General features: G+C 45.7%; 1 protein-coding gene across 1 annotated transcript in view; it reads right to left on the bottom strand.

The window, feature by feature from the left end:
• Window positions 1-20,486, bottom strand: part of ak9 (adenylate kinase 9) — a 370,082-nt gene that overhangs the window by 237,737 nt on the left and 111,859 nt on the right. The window contains exon 15 of the mRNA XM_078213534.1: window positions 11,844-11,933. Within this exon, the coding sequence (XP_078069660.1) occupies window positions 11,844-11,933 (90 nt within the window). The remainder of the gene's footprint in view (window positions 1-11,843; window positions 11,934-20,486) is intronic.

Genomic DNA, 20,486 nt, shown 5'->3' with positions numbered 1-20,486 from the left:
CAGGCTGGCATTCCAGCTAGTTGGCATATGACATACTGATTGAATTGGTAGAAGCAAGTGCTAGATCATTTATGTCCTGTGCCATTAAATCTCTCTGCTATTCTTTCCTGCTCACTCTGAATGTCCAGAAAATGAAATGGCCACAAGTCCTAAAAGTTCTGATGAAGGGCCATGGATTTTAAATGCTAACCCTACCTTTCTCGCTCTCGAGATGCAAAGAGAAATCTATGCATTAATCTGAGAAAATTACAGAACATAGACAAAATACATTTTTGAATTTAATTAATGCATGCAATCTTTCTAATCAACCACATATTTATTTATAAAAATTCAGCAATGTTTTACAATAAGAAATGTAAATGACTTTTTCCACTTTTATATTGCATTTTTCGGTTCATTCAAGCAAAGGCACACAATTGCACAATTTGCTGTCAATAATTGTCCTCTTTCACTATATCACGAAACATTAGACATTCTAAAGAAGCATGAAAGATGTCCTTATTGATTTTTGGTTTTATTTCTCCCAAGGTGGAATGAAAGGTGCATCTTATATTAGTCCATAAAATATTAGACTGTTGAATAAAAGAAGTATTATCAATAGTAATTGTTGAATATTAAAATAGATAATAGGAACAAGTCCACACATTGCATTTTAACATACTGAAGATCAGAAAAAAATTACTAAAAGCATTCTAATATTAGTATTCATTGTAATGTTTTACCTACCTATGTCAAAAGTCACGTCTGCCAAACCTTTTTTTTGATCTTCTGAGGATGATTGCGGATCTTTTGCTGCAACTGTTTCTAAATCAAATACAAAAATAAAAGCTCTTCAAATGATATAAAATTTAGACCTTAAAATATAACACACTTTGTTATTTTCTGCTTTGTTCTGAAAATATTTTTGCAAATAAATGGATTTGAATGTTACACTGACAGTTTACAGATGGACTTCATGTTTCTTTATTATGCAAAGTCAGAACAAGCACAAATATGTTCATGATCTGTTTTGTGCCAAACCTATCGAACCTTGTAGATATTCTTTATTCAGTTAGAAATAAACATTTTAATAGTTTAATTGGCTATTCATGCACTGAATACACAGTTCTTTTTCATAATTTGTAGCATTAAATCTGAATATTTATATACTGAACGTGCAAAGTGAATCAAGGGATGTAGGGAGCGGGCAAGGAAGTGGAGTTGAATCCTGAGATCAACCATGATCATGTTGAATGAAAGAACAGCCTCATATGATTTTCTTCTGCTCCCATTTTGTATGTTCTTATGTTCTAGGTTAAACATGGATAAGGAAATCTCCTGGTACTTATTACGCTCTCTTGGTCAATGAATCAGTACTCCACCATACTGAACACCATTTTGAGGATGTTCTGAGGGTAGAAAAGATTAAAAGCTCAGGGTCCAGTATGAAAATAATCAAAAAGATGATTTAAATGTTGGCTGCTATCTCAAGGGGGAAGAACACAAAATAGTAGCTATTATCTTGGTTCATAGTAATTAGCACTGCTTCCTCACAGCACCAGGGACCCGGGTTTGATTCCCAGCTTGGGTCACTGTCTGTGCAGAGTCTGCACGTTCTCCCCATGTCTGCATGGGTTTCCTCCGGGTGCTCCGATTTTCCTCCCACAGTTCGAAAGACATGCTGGTTAAACAAAGAACAAAGAAAATTACAGCACAGGAACAGGCCCTTCGGTCCTCCAAGCCTGCACCGACCATGCTGCCCGACTGAACAAAAACCCCCGACCCTTCTAGGGACCGTATCCCTCTATTCCCATCCAATCATGTATTTGTCCAGATGCCCCTTAAAACTCACTATCGTATCTGCTTCCACTACCTCCCCCGGCAGCAAGTTCCAGGCACCCACCACCCTCTGTGTAAAAAACTTGCCTCGTACATCTCCTTTAAACCTTGCCGCTTGCACCTTAAACCTATGCCCCCTAGTAATTGACTCTTCCACCCTGGGATAAAGCTTCTGACTATCCACTCTGTTCATGCCCCTCATAATCTTGGAGACTTCTATTAGGTCACCCCTCAACCTCCGTCGTTCCAGTGAGAACAAACCAAGTTTCTCCAACCTCTCCTCATAGCTAATGCCCCCCATGCCAGGCAACATCCTGGTAAATCTTTTCTGTACCTTCTCCAAAGCCTCCACTGGTAGTGTGGCGACCAGAATTGAACACTATATTCCAAGTGCGGCCTAACTAAGGTTCTATAAAGCTGCAACATGACTTGCCAATTTTTAAACTCAATAACCCGGCCGATGAAGGCAAGCATGCCATATGCCTTCTTGACTACCTTCTCCATCTGCGTTGCCACTTTCACTGAACTGTGTACCTGTACACCCAGATCCCTCTGCCGATCAATACTCTTAAGGGTTCTGCCATTTACTATGTATTTCCTATCTTTATTAGACCTTCCAAAATGCATTACCTCGCATTTGTCCGGATTAACGCCATCTGCCACCTCTCCGCCCAAGCCTCCAACCGATCTATATCCTGCTGTATCCTCTGATGGTCCTCATCGCTATCCGCAAATCCACCAACCTTTGTGTCGTCCACAAACTTACTAATCAAACCAGTTACATTTTCTTAAAAATCATTTATATATATTACAGACAGCAAAAGTCCCAGCACTGATCCCTGAGGAACGCCACTTGTCACAGCCCTCCATTCAGAAACACACCCTTCCACTGCTACCCTCTGTCTTCTATGACCAAGATGTGGAGATGCCGGCCATAGTTCATAGTCATTCTATGACCAAGCCAGTTCTGTATCCACCTTGCCAGCTCACCTCTGATCCCATGCGACTTCACCTTCTGCACCAGTCTGCCATGAGGGACCTTGTCAAAGGCCTTACTGAAGTCCATGTAGGCAACATCTGCTGCCCTACCCTCATCAATCATCTTCGTCACTTCCTCGAAAAACTCGATCAAGTTCGTGAGACACGACCTCTCCTTCACAAAACTATGTTGCCTCTCACTAATACGTCCACTTATTTCCAAGTGGGAATAAATCCTGTCTCGAAGAATCCTCTGCAATAATTTCCCTACCACTGACGTAAGGCTCACCTGCCTGTAATTACCTGGATTATTCTTGCTATCCTTCTTAAACAAAGAAACAACATTGGCTATTCTCCAATCCTCTGGGACCTCCCCTGTTTTGTTTCTTAAAGACTTGATTAGTTGTAAGTATTCGCATTCCAACCATTATTCATGTAAATTGAGTTTGTGTCTTTATATGCTCTGTTTGTGAAGTGAATTCCCACTCACCTGAAGAAGGGGCTTGCAGCTCCGAAAGCTTGTGTGGCTTTTGCTACCAAATAAACCTGTTGGACTTTAACCTGGTGTTGTTAAACTTCTTACCTCCCCTGTAGCCAGTGAGGATACAAAGATTTCTCTCAAGGCCCCAGCAATTTCCTCCCTTGCCTCTCTCAGTATTCTGGGGTATATCCCATCAGGCCCTGGGAACTTGTCTACCTTAATGTTTCTCAAGAACCCCAATACCTCCTCCTTTTTGATCTCAACATGTTCCTCTATCTTCCTTGTATTCCACACTTGCTTCATGTGTTCAAAGCCTCCTAGCCTTGACAAATGCTTCCTTTTTTTCTTTGACGAGGCTCACAATATCTCTCGTTATCCAAGGTTCCCAAAACTTGTCATACTCATCCTTCATCCTTCCAGGAATGTGCCAGTCCTGAATCCGTATCAACTTACACTTGAAAGCCTCCCACATGCCAGATGTTGGTTTGCCCGAACATCTGCTCCCAATCTACATTCTTCAGTTCCTGCCTAATATTGTTGTAATTAGCCTTCCCCCAGTTTAGCACCTTAGCTTGAGGACTATACTTTTCTTTATCCATAAGTACCTCAAAACTTACTGAATTGTGGTCACTGTTCCCGAGCTGCTCCCCTACTGAAACGTCGACCACCTGGCCGGGCTCATTCCCCAATACCCCTTCCCTTGTTGGACTATCTACATACTGTTTCAAGAAGCCCTCCTGGATGCTCCTTACAAACTCTGCCCCATCCACGCCCCTAGCACTATGTGAGTCCCAATCAATATAGGGGAAGTTAAAATCTCCCACCAGAACAACCCTGTTACTTTTACACCTTGCCAAAATCTGCCTACATATCTGTTCCTCTATCTCCTGCTGGCTGTTGGGTGGCCTATAGTAAACCCTCAGCATTGTAACTACACCCTATTCCTGAGCTCTACCCATATTGCCTCGCTGTATGAGCGCTCCGAGGTGTCCTCCCACAGCACAGCTGTGATATTCGCCTTAACCAGTAGTGCAATCTCCCATCCCTTTTACATCCCCCTCTATCCCGCCTGAAACATCTGTATCCTGGGACGTTAAGCTGCCAATCCTGTCCTTCACTTAACCAAGTCTCTGTAATAGCAACAAAATCATAGTTCCTAGTACTAGTCCAAGCTCTAAGTTCATCTGCCTTACCTGTTACACTTCTCGCATTGAAACAAATGCACTTCAGTCCACCAGATCCTCTTTGATGAGCAACTATACCCTGCCTCCTCTTTCTCTAAGTCTTACTGGCCCTTCTCTCTGGTTCCCCTTCAGCTAATTCACCTTTGCTTTGGTTCCCACCCCTCTGCCAAACTAGTTTAAATCTTCCCGTGTGACACTAGCAAACCTCCCAGCCAGAACATTTATGCCCCTCCAGTTTAGATGCAACCCATCAATCTTATACAGGTTCCACCTTCCCGTGAAGAGACCCCAATGGTCCAGATATCTGAAACCCTCCCTCCTACACCAGCTGTTTAGCCACATATTGAGCTGCACTATCTGCCTATTCCTAGCCTCACTGGCACGTGGCACAGGTAATCCTGTGATTACCTGTCATGATGTTCTAAATTGACTCCCCCGTATTTTGAGGCTATGCCCCCCAGTTCTTGTTTCCATTGTAAGTGGAAATAACCTCGCTGCTTCTACCCTGTCTAGCCCCTTCATTATCTTATATGTCTCTATAAGATCTCCCCTCAACCTTCTAAACTCCAATGAGTACAGGCCCAGTCTACTCAATCTCTCCTCATAAGCTAACCCCCTCATCTCCGGTATCAACCTGGTGAACCTTCTCTGTACCCCCTCCAAAGCTAATATATCCTTTCTTAAATAAGGGGACCAAAATTGTACACAGTACTCTAGGTGCGGCCTCACCAGTACCCTGTACAATTGCAGCATGACCTCCCTGCTTTTATACTCCATCCCTCTCACGATAAAGGCCAACATTCCATTTGCCTTCTTGATTACCTGCTGCACCTGCAAACTGAGTTTTTGTGATTCATGCACAAGGACCCCCAGGTCCCTCTGCACAGTAGCATGTTGTAATTTTTCACTGTTTAAATAATAGTCCATTTTATTATTATTCCTTCCAAAGTGGATAACCTCACACTTACCAATGTTATACTCCATCTGCCAGATCCTTGCCCACTCACTTAGCCTATCCAAATCTCTCTGCAGACTCTCTGTGTCCTCCATGCAATTTGCTTTCCCACTCATCTTTGGGTCATCCGCAAACTTTGTTACCCTACACTCGGTCCCCTCCTCCAGATCGTCTATGTGTATGGTAAATAGTTGAGGCCCAGCACCGATCCCTGCGGCACGCCAGTAGTCACTGATTGCCAACCGGAAAAGCACTCATTTATTCCGACTCTCTGCTTTCTGTTAGATAGCCAATCCTCAATCCACACTAACACTTTACCCCCAACCCCTTATCTTATGCAGCAACCTTTTGTGAGGCACCTTATCGAATGCCTTCTGGAAATCTAAATCAAGTCTGTACCAACCACAATCCCACCCAAGCCCTATTCCCATAACCCCAAGCATTTACCATGCTAATCCCCCTGACACTAGGGTCAATTTAGCATGGCCCATCAACCTAATCCGCACATCTTTGGACTGTGGGAGGAAACCGGAGCACCCGGAGGAAACCCATACAGATATGGGGAGAAAGTGCAAACTCCATACAGACAGTGACTCGAGGCCGGAGTTGAATCTGGGACTCTGGCGATGTGAGGCAATAGTGCTAACCACTGTGCCACCGTCTAAATGGGAGGGAGAAGGAGGCTTCATGAACATCCACAGGTTCCATGACAGCACATACCAGCATGTATGTGCAAAACTTAATTCTGAACCATTAATGGAATGCACTATAATCACCTTTAGCACGTGCCATTTATGAAGGTGGGACACCACATTCTGGATAAATGTCACACAATCCTTCCACTAATAGCTCATGGCTGGTAGAAGTAGATAGTATCACTGATACTAGATTTTGCTTTGACGAAGTCATTGGAGCTGGTATTTTCGGAATAAGGTGCAGCATCTTGAAGTAAAACAGCCAAACTGGCATAGAATAACAAGACTCAGTGAAATAAACAGAAAATACTGAAAACACAAAGATAAAGGGAATGATCTGACGAAAAAAATTCGAAGTCCAGCAGGAGCATGAAAACGGGAGAGTTTCTGCTCTGTTTTATGGGGCAAGTTCAAATCAATGGTCACCATGCATGAAAAAACCTCAAAAAATGTTTCTTGTCTGTAGGGGAGGGGGCGGGGCTTAAATCACCCGAATGCTGGCTAAGAGCAGCAGAGGGTGCCATTGCACATGCACAGGTCCCACTGCTCTGAGAGCAAAGAGGTCTGTCATTCAGCCTCTGTTGCTCTCAGGCAGCCTCCATGGTCTAAAGCAGGCAACCCCTCAGCTACCAATGTGGCTGATCGCGACACCCCCCCAGCAAGACTGATCTATCCTTGCAACCGCTCCCACCCCCACTGCCTGAATGGATTGACCCCTGCGACACTTCCCCCCCATCTGGAATGATTTCCCCCCTCCCGCCCCCCATCGATCGCAGATGCAGTGTGATAGCGGGCCCTCCTATCGATCGCAGACACAGAGTGTGCATCGGTCCCCCTCTCACCATTGATCGGCCCGCTCCAGTCTGGAGTGCCCCCAGTAGGCCCCACTCACTCAGGCCCTGCCCACTATGCACTGCTCAGTGCCTGATAGGCAGTGCCAGGGTGATTGGTCGGCACTGCCTGGGTGCCAGGCTGGCACTTCCCAAGAGGCACCTCCCTTGCCTCAACAGCCTCCGGTTCTACCATTGCTGGGGACCAGCTGTGATTCTCACTGGAGAGAACCTCTCCCAGTGAGCCCACAGAGGCAAGTGAGCCTGGATGATAACATCCCAGGCACGTTAATTACATTTAAATGATATTAAAATTACTTTCACATGAATTTATTCAGCCTCACGCCGGATATGGGCATGAAGCTGACCTCGCCGGATATCTGGTGCTGGTAAGATCACAAGAGGTGAGAAATCGGGCGTGAACCTGATTTCTTGACTCTCGCGCGATCTTACCAGCTGAAATGTTGACTTTGTTTCTCTCTCCACAGATGTGTTGGGCGTGATTTTCCTGGCCCGCTGCGCTGGTTGAGTAGCATAGCGGGCCAGGAAATTTAAGCAGGAGGCCAAAAACAGGAATCGTGACCAGCCATTTTTAATGACATGATCAGCCTTGTGTCGGAGAACAGCGTCAGGCTGATTTAAATATACATAATGTCACTTAATTCTATTTAGCGAGGCTGGGATTGTATCATCCAGGCTCACTTATATTTCCAACTTCTCTGGTGAAGGTCCACACCAGCAGAGATCACAGATGGTGCCCTGCAATCGGGACCTGACATGAAGGCTCGCTGGTGGGACCAGAGGCCATTGAGGCCGCCAGAGGTCAGAGGCAGAGGGGCAATGCCCACCATGCACCATGGCACTGCCAGCCTGGCACACTGGCAGTGCCCGTCAGGCACCAGGCAGTACCAAGGGAGTGGGGCCTGAGGGGGCAGGGCCAGATGTGGGTGGAGCCAGGCCGGAGAGGGTAAGTAGGAGGGGAGGGAACTGGTGGAACTCTGCATTGGAGAGTAGGGGCTGGTGTAGGACTGGCGATTGGAGGTCGGGGTCAGGGTCAGCCAGAGGTCGGGGTCAGCCATCAGAGGTCTGGGCCAGTGATCGGTAGGCTGGCGATGGGGGCAGAGAGGGGGGGAGGGCGGGAGATTGGTGCAGGTCCAAAGTCCCCCTGAGTCGTCTGATGCCAGTTTCTTGAATAGGATTAGGCCCCCCCCGCCCCACTCCCTGCTGGGGTGAATCACCTGACAGTGGGTCAGAGTGCCGTAAATTCATTTAACTAAGCTCGCCCAAAAAACTGGTGGGAAAACCTCCCAGTTTCCTGCCCATTGGGTAGACTCTCTATCTCTTTCCTGTACTGTGTCTCGTCATTAGAAATTTTGGGGGAAAATCGCACCCGTTGAGTATTTCTAGCATTTTCTGCTATTATTTCAGATTTCCCACCTGTGCAGTATTTTACTTTTGTTTGATTTGATTTGATTTGATTTATCATTGTCACATGTAATGGTATACAGTGCACACTATGCAGACAAAGCATACCGTTGACAGAGAAGGCAAAGAGAGAGTGCAGAATGTAGTGTTACAGTCATTGTTAGGGTGTGGAGAAAGATCAACTTAATGTGAGGTGGGTCCATTCCAAAGTCTGATGGCAGCAGGGAAGAAGCTGTTCTTGAGTCAGTTGGTACATGTCCTCAGACTTTGTTTCTTTTTCCCGTCGGAAATAGGTGGAAGAGGGTATATCCGGGGTTCGTGGGGTCCTTAATTATGCTGACTGCTTTTCTGAGGCAGCAGGAAGTGTAGACAGAGTCTATGGATGGGAGGCTAATTTGCATTATGGATTGGGCTACATTCACGACCTTTGGTAGTTTCTTGCGGTCTTGGATAGAGCAGGAGCCATACGAAACTGTGATACAACCAGAAAGAGTGTTTTCTATGGTGCATCTGTAAAGATTGGTGATAGTCGTAGTGGACATATAAAATTTCCTTAGTCTTCTAAGAAGTAGAGGCGTTGGTGGGCTTTCTTAACTATAGTGTCCGCTTGGAGGGACCAGGACAGGTTGTTGGTGATCTGGACATCTAAAATGTGAAGCTCTGGACCATTTCTACTTCGTTCCCATTGATGTGGACAGGGGCATGCTTTCCACTACGCTTTCTGAAGTCAATGGCTATCTCCTTCATTTTGTTGACATTGAGGAGATTATTGTCGTCACATCAGTTCACCAGATTGTCTATCTCTTTCCTGTACTATGTCTCGTCATTGTTTGAGATCTGACATGGCCTGAAGAGTGCTGAATAGGGCGTCTGACGGGGAAGAGGGCCTGAGTTTTTTTAATTCATACTTGGGACAAGGGTGTTGCTGGCTGGCCAGCATTTATTGCTCATCCCTAGTTGTCCTTGTTCAGAGGGCAGTTGAGAGTCAACCACATTGCTGTGGCTCTGGAATCACATGTCGGCCAAACCAGGTAATGACGACAGATTTATTTCTTTAAAGGACATTAGTGAACCAGATGGGTTTTTCTGACAATTTAAAATGGTTTCATGATCAATAGTAGATTCTTAATTCCAGATATTTTTTATTGAATTCAAACTCCACCATCTGTCATGGTGGGATTCAAACCCAGGTCCCCAGAGCTTTAGCTGAGTTTCTGAATTAAGTTAGTGATAATACCACTAGGCCATCACCTCCCCAGAGTGGAAGGTCTGAGGGGAGAGGGAGGTTGAATGGAGGGTCTGTTGAATGGAGGGTCTGAGACCAGAAAGGGAGTGAGTGGGGGGTTGGTTGTATTGGGTCGCCTTCATGACCAGGTTGTGGTGGGGGTTACCAGTTATTTATGGATGGGGGCGAGGATGCCCCTCTTTATAATAGGCCTGTACCTTTTGGAATTATAAAGAATGGGAGGTGACCTTATTAAAACATGTAAAACCATGGAAGGTCTTGATAGAGAGGGTGTTTCCTCTTAATTAGGAGACTAAAACTAGGGGGCAGTCTAAAAATAAGAGGTCTGCCTTTAATCACAAGGATGAGGAGAAACCTTTCCTCCCAAAGGGTGCCTGGTGACTGGAATTACATTCCCCACAAAGTAATGGAGGCTAGGACTTTGAATTTGTTCAAGCAAAATTTAGACAGATTCCTTGTAGGTAGTCAAGGGTCATGGAGGAGCAGACAGGAAAATAAAGCTGACATCACAACCAGATCAGCCATGATCTTAGTGAATGGTGGAGGAGGCTTGAACAGCCAAATGGCCTTCCCCTATGTTCCTCTGCTCCTAGAACTGTCAAAACCAATATATATATGAGTAAAGAACCTGAAGAAAATGTGCTGTTTTGTGGTGTGTCACAAAGCCAGCAAACATTAGAGGTATTTAATGCAAAGCTTCTAAGTTCTCTGAAAAGGCTGAAGAAATAACATTCTAGCTGAGTGTGCTTTATTAATGTGAGGTGCTAGAATCAATGGGGAGGGGGGGATGGGGGGGGTGGGGTGGGGGGTGGGGGGGGTGTGGGCGGCGATCTTACCGCAAAAATTCTAAGTCCTGAGCGAGCACGAAAACCGGAGAGTTTCAGATCCGTTTTTTCGGCAAGGCCACAAGTCCAATCTTATACCACTCTGTTCCAAAAATAATGCACAATCTGTTTCCTGCCAGTGGGGGGAGGGGGTTGGCCTAAGTGCGCCAGAAAGCCGTCAGTTCATAGTAGAGGGCACAATCACGCATATGCAGATCACTCTGTTCTGTTGCACAGAACAGAGAGATCTGTCAGTCACCTCCACTCCTTGAATATCATGCGCCAACCACCACCTCCCACCTGTCCCCACCTGCCCCCCCGCCCCGCCCTGTGATCACTGGCCTCCCCGGCTGATTGGCCCCCCCACCTATCCCTGGTCAATTGTACACCCCCTCTCTCCCCCAGCCCGATCGATCGCCGGCTCCTCCCCGAGTTGATCAGCAGTTGCAGAGTGCATGGCTCCCCCGCAACTCAGCCAATCCCAGTTGCAGAGTGTGCAGCTTCCCCCAGCCACCTCCCCTTAGGCCCTGCCTTCTCAGCTGAGATAATGACCCCCTCAGGCCCCATCATCTTGCACTGGTGAGACAGGCTGGTACAGTCCACGGGACACTGGCCCCCGCCACTGACTTCTTGGGGGGCCTCAATGGCCTCTGGTCCCACCAGTGAGGCCATCATGTCCGATGCCCATCGCTGGGGACCATTCGTGATCCTCGCCAGTGAGGACCTTCTCTGATGAAGCCACTAAGGCAAGTGAGCCCAGACGATTGTGTCCCAGGCTCACTAATAATATTTAAGCCCACAATTAAATGGATTAAGGGCGCGAGGCTGATCTCGCCAGAAATCCGGACCTGGTAAGATCGCGAGAGGCGAGAAATTGGGTGTGAACCCGATTTTCCGCCTCTCTCGCGATCTTACTGGCTCACTCTGCCGATCGGCCAGCGGGATGAGAAGTTAATATCGCCCACAATGTTTTTGATACGATGTTCAAGATGTCTTAAAACAGCATATTTCATTTTTCAATCCTCAGAATTTTTATGGTAAAATAAAATTTAATCAGGTTTATGTAAATTTTGTTACAGCTACACTATTATTTTTTAATCTGAAAGACAGTCTCTGAACATCTTTTAGCATTACTTGTTCTGGGGTCCAGGTTACTAAATTTCAACTTCCATTAAAATAACAGAAAAATATTCGACTCGAAACATTAACTCTTTTTCTTTCTGCCAGATTTGCTGTGAATTTCCATCACTTCCTGATTTTATTCAACTTGTGTCTGCAGTTTCTGTATGTAATTTAAGTTGCAATGCTACGAAGAAAATGAAGTTTGGATTAAATTAGTTTCCAACAACCTGAACAAGTGTAATCTCATAGCCAGAAAAAATGTATGTTACTGAGCTGAATTTATACCTTTTACTTCATCTCCATCTTCCTCATCTTCCTCAGTTATAACTGTGTTCTCCAAAGCAGCAAGAAGAGCTGCCTGCCGTCCAAATTCAGCTGTAAAAGACAATGATACGAGTAATAAGAAATATGGCTTGAGCAACAAATACACTTTTACTGCAATATAGTTTGAATAGTAAATAATGGACTGAATTTTGTTCTTGTCATGGGGGTTCTGCCAACAGGGTCGAAAGTGAATGAGCAACTCTACTTTGGCTGTTTGTGCGACCCAGGGCCTTATCTCATCAATGGTAACTAGCTAACTGACTGCCCCCAGAGCTGCCATGCCTATTAAGAACAGTTATCCTCCCCAGGAGCTGCCAGCCAATCAGAAGGCCAGCAGCTCAGCAGACTCAAGGGTGCCTCTGGGAGCACAGCATCCTCTGAACCAAGTAACTAGAGCCTAGGTGTACTGTGGTCAGCCGGGCAGGCTGCCATAGCTGGGTGGGTGAGGTTATTGAGAGCACAGGCAGCTATTGCAACTGACCAATCCCTCCTTGGGCCACAGATTGTCTGAATAGGAGGTCCCCTTCTCCTTCCAGGACCCGCTTGGGGGGGGTCACTAGGATTTACCTGATGATTTCCCTATGTGGCAGAGGACCCACTAACATTCTCTCGTTAATGCCCTGGATATTCTATTCAGCACAGGATTACTTGGAGTATTCAAACTATTTTAGCAATTTTAGTACTAGGTTAACAATCAAAGCTTGTATACGACACCATACCATGATGGCTAGGTAAAGCAATATTAATGAGTTCAAGATAATTAGCAGTGGTAGCAAGATATGATCCTCAACTGTCCATTTAAATGACTCAATTGGTCTCTGATCGGTGAGCTGCCTGACACCTTCTATACAATAAATGGCAGAACCATCAGGAGTATAGACACACAGAGGGACCTGGGTGGACAAGTCCACAGATCCTTAAAGGTGGCAGCACAAGTGGAGAGTGTGGTGAAGGCGGCATATGGCATGCTTGCCTTTATTGGACGGGGCATAGAATATAAAAGTTGGCATATGATGTTGCGGCTGTATAGAACGTTGGTTAGGCCACATTTGGAATACTGCGTCCAGTTCTAGTCGCCACACTACCAGAAGGACGTGGAGGCTTGGAGAGAGTACCGAAAAGGTTTACCAGGATGTTGCCTGGTATGGAGGGTCTTAGCTATGAGGAGAGATTGGGTAAACTGAGGATGTTCTTCCTGGAAAGACGGAGGATGAGGGGCGACCTAATAGAGGTGTATAAAATTATGAAGGGCATAGATAGGGTGAACAGTGGGAAGCTTTTTCCCAGGTCGGAGGTGACGAACACAAGGGGTCACAGGTTCAAGGTGAGGGGGGCAAGGTTCAACACAGATGTCAGGGGGACGTATTTTACACAGAGGGTAGTGGGGGCCTGGAATGCACTCCCAAGCAAGGTGATTGAGGCAGACATGCTGGGATCGTTTAAGACTTATCTAGATAGCCACATGAACAGACTGGGAATAGAGGGATACAAACAAATGGTCTAGTTGGGCACATGAGCGGCGCAGGCTTGGAGGGCCGAAGAGCCTGTTCCTGTGCTGTATTGTTCTTTGTTCTCACCACAAGCAAGATGATGGTCGTGATTCTCCCGAAGTGCCCACACTAGTGGGAAATCTGGGAAAACTGGCATTAGCAACGTCTATCAAGTGGGATTCTAATTTATGCATTACGGACAACCCACCAGACAGCCCCGCTGTTCTGAAACCAGGCCATCATTTTCAAAGGGATCTCTACGCTTGGAGACCGGCAACCCTCCCACAAAAAAATAAAGGGTGAACCCCAACTGACCAGCAGAGCAACACCAATGCCTCACCAAAGAGGGTCATCCTCCCCCTCAACCTGCAAATAACGGGTAACCCTCCCACCCCCCACACAAGCATGAGGGTGACTTATCCCTTCCCCCAACTCAGCTCTCCTCCCCCCTCAGTTCCCCCACTCAGCTCCCTTCAGGGCATCCACCTTGGCAATGCCCAGAGTGCACTGTCCCCGTCAACCTGGCATTGACACCCAAAAGTTTAGCTTATTTATTAGTGTCACAAGTAGGCTGCAATGAAGTTACAGTGAAAATTCCCAAGCGAGGTGGGAGCATTGTGACTGGTTTGGCATCCGGCGCAAAACACATTTTTGCGCAGACGCCCGATTCTCTGGGCTATTGTGATTCACAATCGGTGCTAGCGGGCCCAGAGAATCCACCCTGACATGTTGATGGGAACATGATAGGTACTGCACCTTCTTTCACCATGCTAAAGCACCAACCCCCTCACCACTCAGCCTCATTCTGTTCCATAGGCCAGGTGCAATTTCGCCCATTATTTATGAAACCACAATAAAAGGACCTGGCTTGCACTGACATTCTCCAGTTAATGCCTTGGATATTCTATTTAGCACAGGATTTCTTGGAGTATTCAAACTATTTTAGCAACGTTAGTACTAGGTTAACAAATTAAAATCAAAGCTTGTGTATGACACCATACCATGATGGCTAAGTAAAGCAATATTAATGAGTTCAAGATAATTAGAACGTACATAATTTAACTTTGCTTGTTCTTAGAAGTACGAAAATAAAATTTTAAAACACCAGTGATCCTAATAAAACAATAATACAACTTGTCATCAGATCATTGCTGTATGATTAGGACACCGGGGGCAGGAATACTACCCCACCCCAAGTTCTGGTTGCCAATCAAAACCATTCAGTCCATCATGCCTTGAAAGTGTGATCCGATTAGTCCAAAGCATCATTTGTATTTCCTTCAAATATTTATCCACTTCTCTTTTGCAGGTTATCGCTGTATCTAATCTACTTCTACCATCCTTTCAGGGAGTGTATACAAGATTATAAGAACAAGGTGTGAATAAAATAATCTCCCCACTTTATCTCGAGGTTTTCTGGCACTGGTTGAACCTTCTGATATTCAAAACATTTTTTCCTATTTACTTTACCAAAACTATTAGGCATTAGAATTCTGGACAATTATATAACTCCTCTTAACATTCTAGGAGCGATTCTCCCAGCCCGTAGCACAGCGAGCCAGGGGACTCAAGCAGAGATCATTTAGCAGGCTCCCCACTGGGTGCCATGGCCTCCGCGAGTCTCTGGCCGCCGGATTTCCGCGCCATCAGCTCTGCGCCAGAAATCGGCGTGGAGCTGTATAAATTATTGAAATGTCCATTTCAATACAATTTACATGTGATTATTAGCCTCCCTCCCTCCCCTCCCCCTCCCCCAACCAGGAGTGTTTCACTCCAGAGGGGTTCACAATAGCTCCCCACTTGCGGGATGCTGGCAGCCCAACCCCACTGGAGTGAAGGGGAGGCCTCAGAGGGTCGGGAATAAGGGGGTGTCCCCAGGTATTGTCAGTTTTGCAGTGCCAGCCTGGCCCCCTGGTATTGCCAAGGGGCAAAGTGGCAATGCCCACTGGCATCTTGACACTGCCCAATGGGCATCAGGCAGTGCCAAAGGAGCAGGGCCTAACCCCGTAACCCCATGTATTTATCCTGCTAGTCCCCCTGACAGTAAGGGGCAATTTAGCATTGCCAATCCACCTCGTCTGCACATCTTTGGAGTGTGGGAGGAAACCGGAGCACCCGGGCAGACACGGGGAGAACGTGGAAACTCGACACAGACAGTCACCCGAGACTGGCATTGAACCTGGGTCCCTGGTACTGTGAGGCAGCAGTGCTAACCACTGTGCCACCGTGCCGCCCAAGGGCAACTACAAATGGGCCAATAAATGCTGGCCTAGCCAGTGACACCAACATCTTATGAATGATTTTTTTGTAAATCTCAACGTATGGTGCAAGAATCAAACACAATAGTAAGCTGGAGCCTAACTGAGGGTTTACTGCTTGCTTGTGTATTCTCTACCTCTATCTTTAATAAAGCCAAGAATCCCGTATGAATTAAAAATAAAAACACCCTTATCAACTTGTCCTGCCACCTTCAAACACATGTGCATGTGAAGCCCCAGGTCTATATGGTCCTGCAGTACCCTCAAAAATATGCAATTAAATTTATATTGCTTCTCCACATTCTACCTTCCAAAATGCAATATTTTTGCATTAAATCTAATTTTCCATGCATCTGACCATTTCATCAGTTTGCCTTTGTTCTCCTTCAGTCTGTTACTGTTTATAACACTTCTGAGTTTCATATCATCTGCAAACTTTGAAATTGTTCCTGTAAGTTCAAGTCTAGGTTGTTAATATATATCAAAAGGGGGTATTGGCCTAATGCTAAACATGGGGACACCACTGTACACTACCCTTCAGTTTGAATAATAACAAGCCACCAAAGTTTTGTTCATATTCCTCAGCCCAATTCATATTCACTTCTGTGTCATGGCCACTTTAACCCTATGGGCTTCATTTTTGCTATTAAGTCTATTATGCTGTGCTTTGTCAAATGCCTCTTGAATAATCATAAATACAAAATCAAAAAAACCACCTCAATGGCCTATCAGGGGATAACAGCAGCAGCAGCCAGAATGGTGGCACCACGGCTGGTTCTGTCATTAAGCAGGGAGGGACAAAGAGCACGAGAGCAATAGTTATAGGAGACTCTATAGTTAGGGGTACAGATAGGCGTTTCTGTGGACGTGAAAGAGACTCCAGGATGGTATGTTGCCTCTCTGGTGCCAGAGTCCAGGATATCTCTGAATGGGCAGAAAGCATTCTGAAGGGAGAGGGTGAACAGCCAGAGGTCGTGGTACATATTGGTACTGACGACATAGGTAGGAAGAGTGATGAGCTCGGCACAACATCGTGGGCCGAAGGGCCTGTTCTGTGCTGTACTGTTCTATGTTCTAAGGGGAACTAGTAAGACGCAGAGAAAGAGCAGGCAGGTGTGGTTGCTGATCAAAGAGAATTTTGTGAACTGAAATGCATTTGTTTCAGTGCGAGAAGTGTATAATAGGGGAGAAAGAAATGGCCAAGCAACTGAATACATTCTTTGGTTCTGTCTTCACAAAAGAGGACACAAATCAGATGCCAGAAATGTTGGAGAATGCAAGATTTAGTGAGAGGGAAGAACTGAGGGAGATCAATATTAGCAGAGAAATGGTGCTGGGAAAATTGATGGGATTGAAGGGAAATAAATCCCCAGGGTCTGATAATCTACATCCCAGAGTACTTAAGGAAGTGGCTCTAGAAATAGTGGGTGCATTGGTGGTCATCTTCCAGGATTCTATAGACTCTGAAACAGTCCCTGCAGATTGGAGGGTAGCTAATGTCATTCCAATATTCAAAAAGGGAGGTAGAGAGAAAACAGGGAATTATAGACCAGTAAGCTTAACATCGGTAGTGGGGAAAATTCTCAAATCCATTATCAAGGACTTTATAGCAGAGCATTTAGAAAGCAGTGGCAGGATCAGACAGAGTCAGCATGGATTTATGAAGGGGAAATCATGATTGACAAATCTGTTGGAATTCCTTGAAAATGTAACTAGTAGAGTTGACAAGGGGGGGGGGGGGCAGTCGATGTGGAATATTTGGACTTTCAGAAAGCGTTTGACCCAGTCCCGCACAAGAAATTATCGTGCAAGATTAAAGAGCATGGGATTGGGGGCAATGTATTGAGATGGATAGAAAATTGGTTGGCAGAGAGGAAACAAAGAGTAGGAATTAATGGGTGCTTTACAAATTAGCAGGCAGTATCTAGTGGGGCGCCACAGGGATCAGTGCTGGGGCCCCAGCTAATCACAATATATATTAATAATAGATGAGGGAACAAAATATAACATCTCAAATTTTGCATATGATACCAAGTTGGGTGGGAGGGTGAACTGTGACAAAGTTGCAGAGATCTTTCAGAATGATCTGGACAGGTTGGGTGACGAGGCTAATCAATGGCAGATGCAGTATAATTTGGATAAATGTGAAGTTATTCACTTTGGAAGCAAAAACAAGAAGGCAGATTACTGTCTGAATGGCTGTAAATTGGGAGAGGGGATTGTGCTGCGGAACGTGGGTGTCCTTGTGCACCGGTTGCTGAAGGTAAGCATGGAGGTGCAGCAGGTGGAAGAGAAGGCAAATGGCATGTTGGCCTTCATTGCGAGAGGTTTTGAGTACAGGAGCAGGGATGTGTTGTTGCAATTATACAGGAATTTAGTGAGGCCACATCTAGAGTATTGTGTGCAGTTTTGGTCTCCTTTTCTGAGGAAGGATGTTCTTGCTCTCGAGGGAGTGCAGCAAAGGTTTACTAGGCTGATTCCGGGGATGGCGAAACTGATATATGAAAAGAGATTGACGAGGTTAGGATTGTTTTCGGTGGAATTCAGACGAATGAGGGGGGATCTCATAGAGACTTATAAAATTCTAACAGAACTAGACAGGGTAGATGCAGGGAGGGTATTCCCGATGATGGAGGGAGTCCAGAACCAGAGGTCACAGTCTAAGGATTCAGGGTAGACCATTTAGGACGGAGGTGAGGAGACATTTCTTCACCCAAAGAGTGGTGAGCCTGTGGAATTCATTACCAGAGGAAGTAGTTGATGCCAAAACATTGAATGTATTCAAGAGGCGGCTGGATATAGCACTTGGGGCGAGTGGGATCAAAGTTTATGGGGAAAAAGCAGGATTAGGCTCTTGAGTGGACAATCAGCCATGAGTATAATGAATGTTGGAGTAGGCTCGAAGGGCCAAATGGTCTCCTCCTGTTCTTATGTTCTATGTTTCTATGTAACAAGGCAGATGAACTTTGAATGAGTTTGAATTAATACTTGGAACTATGATGGCATCCTTCTGCATTGTAGGGATTCTATAATTCTATGATTACAGAGACTTGGTTAAGGGAAGGACAGGATTGGCAGCTTAATGTTCCAGGAAACAGATGTTTCAGGAGGGATAGAGGGGGATGTGAAAAGGTTGGGGAATTACACTACTGGTTAAGGAGAATATCACAGCTGTACTGCGGGAAGACACCACGGAGGGTTCATACAGCGAGGCAATATAGGTACAGCTCAAGAATTGGAAGGATGTAGTCACAATGTTGGGGGTTTACTATAGGCTTCCCAACAACCAGCAGGAGATAGGGGAACAGATATGTAGAGAGATTTTGACAAGGTGTAAAAGTAACCGGGTTGCATTGTGGTGGGTGATTTTAACATCCCCTATATTAACTGGGACTCACTTAGTGCTCGGGGCGTAGATGGGGCAGAGTTTGTAAGGAGCATCCAGGAGGGCTTCTTGAAACAGTATGTCGATAGCCCAACTAGGGAAGGGGCCGTACTGGACCTGGTATTGGGAATGAGCCTGGCCAGGTGGTCGACGTCTCAGTAGGGGAGCAGTTCAGGAACAGTGACCACAATTTAGTAAGCTTTATGGTCCTGATGGATAAAGATAAGTGTAGTCCTCAGGTGAAGGTGCTAAATTGGGGGAAGGCTAATTACAACAATACTAGGCAGAACCTGAAGAATGTAGGTTGGGGGCAGATGTTTGAGAGAAGATCAACATCTGGCATGTGGGAGGCTTTCAACTGTAAGTTGATAGGGATTCAGGACCGGCACGTTCCTGTAAGGACGAAGGATAAGTATGGCAAGTTTTGGGAACCTTGGGTAACGAGAGATATTGTGGGCCTAGTCAAAAAGAAAAAGGAAGCATTTGTCAAGGCTAGGAGGCTGGGAACACACGAAGTAAGTGTGGAATACAAGAAAAGTAGAAAGAAACTTAAGCAAGGAGTCAGGAGGGCTAAAAAGGGTCACGAAAAGTCACTGGCCAGCAGGATAAAGGAAAATCCCAAGGCTTTTTATACATATATAAAGAGCAAGATGGTAGCCAGGGAAAAAGTTGGCCCACTCAAGGACAGGGGAAGGAATCTATGTGTGGTGCCAGAGGAAATGGGTGAGGTTTTAAATGAGTACTTTGAGTCAGCATTCTCCAAAGAGAAGGACTTGGTGGATGATGAGTCTGGGGAAGGGTGTGCAGATAGTTTGGGTCATGTTAAGATCAAAAAAGAGGAGGTATTGGGGGTCTTGAGAAACATTAAGGTAGACAAATCCCCAGGGCCTGATGGGATATACCCCAGAATACTGAGAGAGGCAAGGGAGGAAATTGCTGGGGCCTTGAGAGAAATCTTTGTATCCTCACTGGCTACAGGGGAGGTCCCAGAGGACTGGAGAATAGCCAATGTTATTCCTTTGTTTAAGAAGGGTGGCAAGGATAATCCAGGTAATTACAGGCCGGTGAGCCTTACGTCAGTGGTAGGGAAATTACTGCAGAGGATTCACCGGGACAGAATTTACTCCCGCTCAGAAATAAGTGGACATATTAGCGACAGGCAACATGGTCTTGTGAAGGGGAAGTCATATCTCACTAACATGATCGAGTTTTTCGAGGAAGTGACGAAGATGATTGATGAGGGTAGGGCAGTGGATGTTGGCTACATGGACTTCAGTAAGGCCTTTTGAGAAAGTCCCACATGGCAGACTGGTACAGAAGGTGAAGTCAAGAACAAAGAACAATACAGCACAGGAACAGGCCCTTCGGCCCTCCAAGCCCACGCCGCTCCCTGGTCCAAACTAGACCATGCTTTTGTATTCCTCCATTCCCACTCCATTCATGTGGCTATCTAGATAAGTCTTAAATGTTC

The sequence above is a fragment of the Mustelus asterias genome, chromosome 5, assembly GCF_964213995.1.
Source record: "Mustelus asterias chromosome 5, sMusAst1.hap1.1, whole genome shotgun sequence".
NCBI classification, from domain to species: domain Eukaryota; kingdom Metazoa; phylum Chordata; class Chondrichthyes; order Carcharhiniformes; family Triakidae; genus Mustelus; species Mustelus asterias.
Note: the sequence above shows the minus strand (reverse complement) of the source record. Positions and strands in the feature narration are given on the sequence as shown.